Below are 10,716 nucleotides of genomic sequence, written 5' to 3'. Positions count from 1 at the left end.
TCCACACTCTCTCGACCCTCTAAGTAAAGAAGTTCCCCTCATGTTCCTCTTAAACTTTTCACCTTTCACCCTTAACCGATGACCTCTGGTTGTAGTCCCACCCAAACTCAGTGGAAAAAGCCTGTTTGTACTGACTCTGTCTATACTCCTCATAATTTTGTATACCTCTATCAAAACTCCTCTCAATCTTCTACATTCTAAGGAGTAAAGTCCTAACCTACTCAATCTCTCCTTATAACTCAGGTCCTCCAGACCTGGCAATGTCCTTGTAAGTTTTCTCTGTACTCTTTCAATCTTGTTTGCATCTTTCCTGTAGGCAGGTGACCAAAACTGAACACAGTATTCCAAATTTGGCCTCACCAACGTTTTATGCAACTTCAACATAACATCCCATCCCCTGTATTCAACACATTGATTTATGAAGGCCAGTGTGCCATAAGCTTGCTTTATGACCCTATCTACTTGTGACACCACTTTCGACAAATAATGGACCTGTATTCCTAGATCCCTTTATTCTACCACACTCCTCGGTGCCCTACCGTTCACTGCGTAAGACCTACCCTGGTTGGACCTAACAGGAGTTCTGAAGATACAGTCAGTTACAGGAGAGGCTCCCAATACCCAACTAATTTAAGGTCCCGACCAACACACACGCAGTTGCCACATTGTTGGGTACAGGAGGCACCTAAAGAAGTGGCTGTTGAGTGTATTTCTGTATTTTCATGATTGTCTGCTGCTGTAGCACCTCCACTTTATGGTTCAATGTGTTGCGCATTCAGAGATGCTCTTCTGCACACCACGGTTGTTACTTCCATAACTGTCACCTTCCTGTCAGCTTGAACCAGTCTGGCCATTCTCCTCTGACCCCTCTCATTAACAAGGTCTCAATTAACTCAGAAATGGAGCTCAATGGATTTGTTTTTTTCTTCTGTTTTTCCTCACCATTCTCATTAAACTCTAGAAACTGTTATCTGGGAAAATCCCAGGAGACCAGCACAGTCTCAAAGATACTCAAACCACCCCATCTGGCACCAACAGTCAATCAGATCACATTTCTTCCCCATTCTGACGTTTGGCCTGAACAACCTCTTGACCATGACTGCATGATTTTATGCACTGAGTTGCCGCCACACGATTGGCTGATTAGATATCTGCATTCTTTAGAGGTGTAGAGGCGTACCTACTGAGTGCACATCTTACCCTAGACAGAGTGTGGCGTAGGGTAAACTCCCATGTTGTGACATAGGTTGGACACACAAACTGATTCAAGACAATGAACGCAGCCTCTGGGTCAGTGGCAAAGTTAAACTCTCCACATACAGTTGCATTCCCCGTGGCTGAAAATAAAGCAAACAGTCATGAAAGTAATGGTAAGAGACCTCTCTGAATCCTAAACAGAGAACAATAATACAATCTGAGTGAACGTGATCAAGCAAATCTGAGCAAAGGCTATTAAAGTAATATCTTGTCTACAGCTTGTTAAGTTGGTTTATGTTTTGATCTCATTTAAAAATTGAAAATTCCATTTACATTTCACTAATTTAACTTAATATTCTGGGGTTGGCAGAGCATTCTAAATAGTCAATAATTTTAAATACACAGCCATTAATTTTTCACTTGTACGTAGCCAAGTAGTGAAAAATACCTACATTCCTTCTGCTTGCCAAAAGCATAACTGTAGATGGCTTGACAGAACACTGCTTTGAGAAAGAGTTTACTCTAAATCAAGGGTTCTGAAGCTTTTTTATGCCACGGATGCCTACCACTGACTGAGGTGTCTGCGGACACCAGGTTGGGAAGCCCTACCCCTAGCTGGAGATCTAAATACCACAGATTCAGGATAAGGAGTCGGCCTTTCAGGACCAAGAATGTCCCACCAGATTTATTCCTGGGATAAAGGGGACTGCCCGATGGGAAGGCCGCAAGTCAGTCTCAACTTTTCAGACAAATGAGGTGCTCTCATTGGAACACAAAACAAATTGTACAGGGCTCGACGGGTTCCAACTTGCACAAATCAACTATCTAGAATGAAGCGTTCCAATCTCAAGGAAAGCGATCAGCCATCCAAGAATACATACAGAATAGAAAAGGAACAGGCCCTTCAGCCTGCACTGTCTGTACTGACCATGGTGCCAACAAACTAACTCCTTAAGCCTGCACAGGACCCTTAACTGTCATGTTCATGTGTCCCTCCAGATGCCACTTAAAAAACTACCTTGTCTGCTTCCACCACCACCCCTGGCATTGCCAACAAGGGTTCCCAACCTGGGGTCTATGGACCCCTTGCTTAATGTACTGGTCCATGGCTAGACCAATACGAGTGTGGTCCAACCAGAGTTTATAGACGATGACGACGACGACGACTACTACTACTACTACTACTACGTTGACTCAGGCCTAGGGGGCCAGCGTCGGGCATGATGACGGACTCTCCACTTCTCCCTCTCCCTCATCAGTGTGTTCAGTTCATCTACATTAGCCGCGCCGCTGTCTTCTAGGAGCATGTTGACCATAGTCTTGGGAGGGCACCCAGGGTTCATCCTCCCATGCTTGGGCTCCCATATGATGACTAGACTGGCAGGTAGCTCGGGGTGGCGTAGACAGTGCCCTGCTAGTTGCAGTCTTCTCACCTCGATTTTAGTGGTGAGCATCGGTAGGTTGTTATAGAGCTCGACGTTCATCATGTGCTGTTGCCAACTCACGTTAAGACTGTATAGAGTTTATAGAGCCGTAATATTACCTCACAGTTCATTATCTCAATCCCACGACTAATGAAGGCCAACACACCAAATGGCTTCTTTACCACTTTATCAACCTGCACAACAATTTTAAGGGATCTATGGACGTTCACCCCAAGGACCCCCTGTCCTTCCACACTGCTAAGAATCCTGCCGTTCAACTTGTATTCTGCCTTCAAGGTTGACCTTCCAAAAGTGTGTCACTTCACATTTTACCACTTCCTCATCCAAGTCATTTATAGAAATCACAAAAAAAACAAGTTCCTGATGCTTCTCCTTTTCTGTGCCCTTACATCAGTCATTAGCTCTATTCACTTCCTCTGCCATCAAAGCAAGGCACTTTCATTTATATCACCAGCAACGCCCAAATCCCAAAGTTGGTAAATGCTATCAGAATCAGGTAGCATATGGCACTGGCATATCATGAAAATTATTGTTTTGTGTCAGCAGTACATTGCAATACATAATAAAATCTATAAATTATAAGTAGAGCAAAAAAAAAGAAAAGGGAAAAAAACTGAGGCAGTTCATTGTACGTTCAGAAATTCGATGATGGAGGGGAAGAAGCTGTTCCTGAAATGTTGAGTGTGTGTCTTCATGCTCCTGTACCACCTCCTTAAAGATAGCAATGAAAAGAGGGCTTGCGTTGGATGATGGGATGATGGGGGGGGGGGAGTGGGGGTTCATTAATGACAGATGCTGCCTTTTTGAGGCATCGCCTTTTGAAGATGTCCTCAGTGCTGGGGAAGCTGGTGTCCATGGTGGAGCTGGCTGCGTTTGCAACTTCCTGCAGCTTCTTCCAATCCTGTCCAGTGGCCCCTCCACACCAGACGGTGATGCAACCAGTTGGAATGCTCTCCATGGTACAGCTGTAGAAATTTGCAAGAGCCTTTGGTGGCACACCAACTCTCCTCAAACTCCGAATGAAATGTAGCCACTGCCGTGTCTTCATTGCAATTGCATCAATATGTTGACAGATCTTCAGAGACACTGACACCCTGGAACTTGAAGCTGTTCACCTTTTCCACTGCTGATCCCTCAATGAGGATTAGGGTGTGTTCACTTGACCTCCCCTTCCTGAAGTCCGCTATCAGTTTCCTTGGTCTTGCGAACGTTAAGTGCAAGGTTGTTGGTTCGACACCACTCTTGCCACTGAATGCCATTTACAGGCACTACTAACTTACTGATCTGCAGTCTTGCAGAATCAAGGGCAAATGGTGAGGGGGGAGCAGAACCTGTATACTCTTATGAGAATGAAACCATACAGACAAAGAGGAAGTGTTGTCATGCGGCTGGGTGCATCGCCACACCAAGATTTACGTGCTCTCAAAAATGGCAAAAGTCGCAATGACTCAGAGACTCCCTATACTTGACGAGCATACAATAATGAAATATACAACTGCAGCTGGGACTTCCGGGTCATCAAGGGAATGGCAGTGTAAGGAAAAGGTCTCTCGACAAAAAAGAAGGTAGACTGTCCCAAAATCGAATTTAGACAAATACTTAATATTGCATAACTATATTAATAGAAGGGGCAAGGATGATGTCTAAGAACAAGAATAAAAAATCCGCTTCGAAGGTTGATAAACATAAAGAGATGCAGCAAGGCGACGGGCCTAGCTCCCCCACGGCAAGCCAGGACGGAGATAATGAGGGGGAATCGGTGAATCTGTCTTCGATTCTCAGAGAGATTTGCGAGTTCCTACAAGATAACAGCAAACAGCTGGAAGATATTAAAGGAGAAATAGTAAAAACTAACTCGCGGATAGATGAAGCCGAAGCGAGGATTGTTGGAATTGAAGAGAAGCTACAAAATGCCCAGGAAGTGATAGCAGAAATGCTAAAGCTACAAGAGCAGCTCCAGTGGAAACTAATAGATCAAGAAAGCCGCTCAAGAAGGGAAAATGTGAGGATCTACGGAGTTCTCGAAGGAACTGCAGGTAAACCCGGATTGATGATTCCCTTCGTGGAGAAGCTGCTTAGCGAGAACCTTGATATACCGGCCGCAAAAGACCTACAGATAGAAAGGGCTCACCGCGCGTTGTCACCACAGCCCCCGGCAGGCGCCCAGCCCAGTTCGATTCTGGTCAGATTTCTCAGTTACAGAACGAAGGAAGAGGTGCTTAAACGGGCATGGCAAAAGAAAGGTTTCATGTGGAGCAACTGTAAAATCAGTTTAGACCACGACTATGCACCGGGGATTCTTGCCAGGCGGAAGGAATATGCGGAAACACGGAGGGTTCTGAAGGAAAACAACATCAGATTTCAGACCCTGTATCCAGCTTGGCTGAGAGTCTTTTACGATGAAGGGACAAAAACTTACGCTACGGTGGAGGAGGCAACGTCGGACCTGGCGGACCAGGGACTACCTATTAAAGTTATCACCCAACCGGAGTCGCTACTGGAGAGGATTCAGCAGAAGTCGTGGCAGTTAGTGGGGCGAGGACGCTCCACATGAACCAGAGTGTCAAACTACAAGGAAAAGCTGCAAATGTTCAGACACGAATGTACAGAGAAAACAGACTAATTAAGAGAAATGACTGAAAAGAGCAATTCGGACTTAAAGGTAAAATGAAAGCTGGTATCTGAAAATAAACTGGACGGAATAACTTGAATGATAGCAATATGGTCGAGACATAAATAGGAGAAAATTCTCTATGATTATTGAAACTGCTGAGGGCCCTCTAACACAGGGTGAAGATAGAGGTTATCCCTCTGAACTGAGGCGGGTCGGTGCTCAGGCCTCACTGTGGGAAGTCGGGAAAAATTTTCAAATGTTATACATTCAAAAATGTCTAGGGTGTGGTTATATGTCTTGGTTTACTGTTGAGAAGGGATTGCTTACTGTTTGGTTAGAAAAGGAGAGTTTTTTTCTACTAGAGAAAAATGCAAACTGAATTGGTAAAAATAATTTCCTATAATGTTAACGGGGTTTTGAATCCAATTAAAAGAAATAAGATTATGTCTAAATTGAAAAAAGAGAGGGCACAAATAGCTTTCCTCCAGGAAACACATATGAGCCAATCTGAACATGGAAAATTAAAAAGGATGGGCTTTAAGCATGTATTTTATTCATCATATAAACTGAGTCACAAAAGAGGGATAGCTACTTTAGTATCAAGTACTCTTAATTATGAACATATTTCAGAGACTAAAGACAAAGATGGACGGTTTGTAAAAATTACAGGAAGAATTGAAGGTACAGAAATAACACTGCTGAATGTTTATGCTCCTCCAGGTTGTGAATGGTCATTTTATAGACACATTTTTGACCTAATGGTCAGTTCTCAAGGGGTAGTAATTTGTGGAGGGGATTTTAATATTAGATTAAATCCTGTATTAGATTCTTCAAGAATAATTGCTCAGAATAAACCTCTGACTCGGAAAATGAATTTATTGATGGAGGAGTTGGGAATTATAGATGTGTGGAAGGAATTACACCCCACTAGTAAAGATTATACACATTACTCTTTCCCTCATTCAGCCTATTCAAGGATAGACTATTTCTTTATCTTCAATACAGGATAAAAAACTGTAATATTGCAACAATTGATCTGTCGGATCATAGCCCAGTCTCTATGTCTCTAATCCTGGAAAGGAAAATGAGGAAAATACTATGGAGGTTAAATTCACATATACTCAATAACCTGAAAGTAATGGAGAGATTAAGGGGAGAAATCAAAGAATATCTAGACCTTAATGACACGGGAGAAACATCACCAGTGATTTTATGGGGTACATTGAAAGCTGTACTGAGAGGGAAAATTATTTCCATTACCACTCACATGAAAAAAATCAATGCACAAAAATTAGCAGACCTTCAAGGAGAATTAAAACAACTTCAAGTTGTAGATAGCAACAAAAGTAATTCAAATCTAAAACAGGAAATTAGGAAATTGCAAAGTGAAATTGATGATATTTATACATTGGAAACTCAAAGAAATTTTCTTTACCTGAGACAAAAGAATTATGAAGTAGGAGGTAAATCAGCTAGATTATTAGCATATAAATTACAAAAACAACAAGCAGACAATACAATTCATAAAATAAAGAATCCAAAGACAAGGCTTGTGGAGAGTACAATAGGAAAAATTCAAGAGAGTTTTGAAACATATTATCGAGAGCTGTACTCCCAACCCCGGGACCCCAATGAGCCCTATATAGACAGTTTATTGAATTCTTTAGATCTACCTAAACTTACAGATTTACAAAATGAAAGTTTATTAGAACCAGTAACTGCCAAAGAACTGAACGTGGCCATCTCTAGGTTAAAGGCTGGAAAGTCCCCAGATTCTGATGGGTTTACCTCAGAGTGGTACAAATCGCTGAAGTCACAGTTAGCCCCATTACTACTTAACACCTTTAATTGGATCTTGCAGAGAGGAGAAACTCCACCTTCCTGGAGAGAAGCGATTATTTCAGTTATTCCTAAAGAGGGTAAAGATAAACTAGAATGTGGCAATTATCGGCCAATTAGTGTTCTCAATTTAGATTACAAACTATTTACATCTATATTAGCGCGCAGATTGGAAAAGCTTTTACCTGGCCTAATCCATTTAGACCAGACTGGATTTTTTCAACAAAGACAAACACAGGACAACATAAGGAGAACTCTACACATATTAGAACAGGTTAATAAGAACGAGACAGAGACAATGGTAGTAGGATTAGATGCTGAGAAAGCTTTTGATTCGGTTAGTTGGGCACTCCTATACAGAGTGTTACAAAGATTCGGCTTTCAAGAAAAGTTTATTAAAGTAATTCAGACTCTATATGACAACCCTACAGCCCGAATTAAGATAAATGGGGACCTCTCTGACTCTTTCATCTTAGAGAGAGGCACTAGACAGGGATGCCCAATTTCTCCTCTTCTTTTTGCGCTATATATTGAACCGTTTGCCCAACTAATAAGACAGAGTGAAATTGTAAATGGTATCAAGGTGGCAGGGATTGAACAGAATGTGGCTTTATTCGCAGATGATGTTTTGGTCTATCTGAGTGAACCAGAAAAATCATTTATAGGACTGTTTACACGGTTGGATGATTTTGGGAAGATATCAGGTTATAAAATAAATGTAAAGAAAACGCAGGTTATGTCCCTAAATTATACACCATCCAAAAAATTGCAGGATACATACGATCTTAAGTGGGAAGCTAAATCATTAAAATATTTAGGAATAACCCTGCCGAAGGATCTTTCAACGCTGTCACAGGTAAATTATGGGCCATTAATCTCAGAGATAAAAGCAGATATGCATAGATGGAATCTTATCCCCTTTTTAAGTTTAAATCCAAGGATAAATCCTATAAAAATGAATATTCTTCCTCGGTTACTGTATCTTTTCTGTACTTTACCTGTGGGGGTGGATGATAATCAATTCAGGGAATGGGACAAATGGATTTCCCGCTTCATTTGGCAAGGAAAGAAACCTAGAATTTGATATAACACCTTACAGTTAGGGAAGGAAGGAGGAGGTATGGTTCTTCCTTGCCTGAGAAATTATTTTTATGCCTCACAGATAACCCCTCTATTATATTGGTGTAATAGGGAATATAAGGCTAGATGGAAAGAAATAGAATTTGGATTAGTTGACAGTTTTCCTTTACAGGCCTCAATAGCTGACAAAGGATTGATGGCCCAATTGGAAAAATTTTAAAACAGTTGGATAAACCTTACATTAAAAGTATGGCAGAAGGTGATTAATTCGTGTGGAATTAATAACATGTTAAAACTCTTCAGATGGTGTGCATATGATACTGAATTCCTTCCCAACAGAGGAGATAAAAGATTTAAATTTTGGATAAAGGAAGGTCTTACAACCTACCTCTCATTTATAGATAAAAGAGTATTACAAAGTTTCCAAATCCTGCAGGACAAACATGGCCTAGAACACGATGACTTTTTTTAGGTACCTTCAAGTACGAAACTATGTTAACCAGAGCTGTAGATATACAGACCTATCAACAATAGAATTAGAATTTTTCAAGATCCTGAATTCGGCTTGCAGTTCAATACCTAGTAAATCAGTTTCTCGATTATATAATGCACTCTCCCATGCTAAAAATGTAAATACACTGTATATTAAAGAGAAGTGGGAGAAAGAAGCGGGGTTAGTACTTTCAGAGGAGGCTTGGGGGAAAATCTGCAGCTTTCAATGGTCCTCGACTAATTCTTTGACTTGGAAAGAACATTGTTGGAAAAATATTATAAGATACTTCAAGACCCCATATCAGGAAAAGTATAGAGATACAAACGTGACGTGTTGGAGAAGGTGCGGCTCCAAGGAGGCAAATCATTTTCATATTTTCTGGGATTGCCCTAAATTAAGTATATATTGGGAAAGTATTCATAGAACATTAGTTAAGGTACTTAGGTCCCAGATACCTTTGAACTTTGAGACGCTCTATTTGGGGCATGTATTGTTTCTTGAACAGAAGGAAGATATAAAGTTGCTGCAGGCCTTCTTAGCGGCAAGTAAGAAATCAATCACTAGAAAGTGGCTAAATCCATACCACCTACATTAGAAGATTGGCACGAAATTATCTTGGAAATATTTAAAATGGAAAAGTTGACTTACTCCCTGAGAATTCAAAAAGAAAAATTTTATCAAATCTGGAATAAATGGATTGAATATATAACCCCAATGCGAGCAGACTTTAGATGACTCTCCTAATGATTTATACTGCTCTTCTCATCAACACAGTAATATTGCTAACGTAAGCACCCCTAGTCTAAATGTTTACTGTTTTTGTTTTCTTTTGGAAAATAGAGAATTAATACAAGTAAAGGAAAAGATTTGGGAAATGGGATAAAAAATTATAAAATTAAGTAAATAAGTACATAGGGATTGGATAATTATGTTTGGGGGCAGGAGCAAACATGAACAAGTTAGGATATAAACACCTACAATGGTTGTTACATAGGCTTACATACAACATTTTGGACCAGAAGAAATGGTCCAGAAGAGATTTATGCAAACTATTGCTACTATGTTTCTTAACAACTAATACCATTACTTAGCCTAATAGATTAGAATTACCACTGTAAATAATTATCTATTTAAGTGTCTAATTTCCTTTTATATCATCTCAATGTGTACTTAAGAATGTATAAATAATTATAGTTTTATACATATAAAAAAATGGAAAAGGTTATAAGTGTGGAAAAAGTACATGATACTTGTGAATTCCTTATCCAAATAAAAATAAAATTAAAAAAAAAGAAATATACAACTGCAAAAGAAATTCTCTCTCTGTAAATTTTTATCAGATAGATTGCTTTTACATAGAAAAGCAGATCCAACCGTAAATGTTTCAATACTGACAAATTTATTTTAAGTAGTTTGACCTAGGAATGCAAAGACAAAGAAAAGCTTTGGAGTGACGGAGGATGAGAGGTGACCTGATAGAGGTGTACAAGATGACGAGAGGCACAGATTGTGTGGATAGGCGGAGGTTTTTTCCCAGGGCTGAAATGGCTAACACAAGAGGGCGCAGTTTTAAGGTGCTTGGAAGTAGGTACAGAGGAAATGCCAGGAGAAAGTTTTTTTTAAAACGCAGAGAGGGTGAGTGCGTGGAATGGGCTGCCGGCGACGGTAGTGGAGGCGGATACTATAGGGTCTTTTGAGAGACTGCTAGATAGGTACATGGAGCTTAGAAAAATAGAGGGCTATGGGTAACCCTAGGTAATTTCTAAATTAAGTACCTGTTCGGAACAGCATTGTGGGCCGAAGGGCCTGTATTGTGCTGTAGGTTTTCTATGTTTATATGTTTCTAAAAGCAATTCTGAAAACATGCACCCAAGATCACATCTTGTTGATTCATTATAAATCAAACTATTACCTTTGTCCACTTTCTGAAAGCAAACCTCATCCATCTGATTTATCAGAATTATCTGTTAAAACATGAGGCAGAACCCATATTAACCATTTCCTGAAGTGATGGTGATAGTTGTTTCCGTGGAGATTATTTTATTGTC

General features: G+C 40.3%; 1 protein-coding gene across 3 annotated transcripts in view; it reads right to left on the bottom strand.

The window, feature by feature from the left end:
* The window catches only part of LOC134349726 (nucleoside hydrolase-like), a 47,432-nt gene that overhangs the window by 6,584 nt on the left and 30,132 nt on the right, over window positions 1-10,716 (bottom strand). For all 3 annotated transcript variants that reach the window (XM_063054488.1, XM_063054489.1, XM_063054490.1), the window contains exon 6: window positions 1,201-1,337. In XM_063054488.1, coding sequence (XP_062910558.1) covers window positions 1,201-1,337 — 137 coding nt within the window. The remainder of the gene's footprint in view (window positions 1-1,200; window positions 1,338-10,716) is intronic.

The sequence above is a fragment of the Mobula hypostoma genome, chromosome 7 (assembly GCF_963921235.1).
Source record: "Mobula hypostoma chromosome 7, sMobHyp1.1, whole genome shotgun sequence".
NCBI classification, from domain to species: Eukaryota; Metazoa; Chordata; class Chondrichthyes; order Myliobatiformes; family Myliobatidae; genus Mobula; species Mobula hypostoma.
Note: the sequence above shows the minus strand (reverse complement) of the source record. Positions and strands in the feature narration are given on the sequence as shown.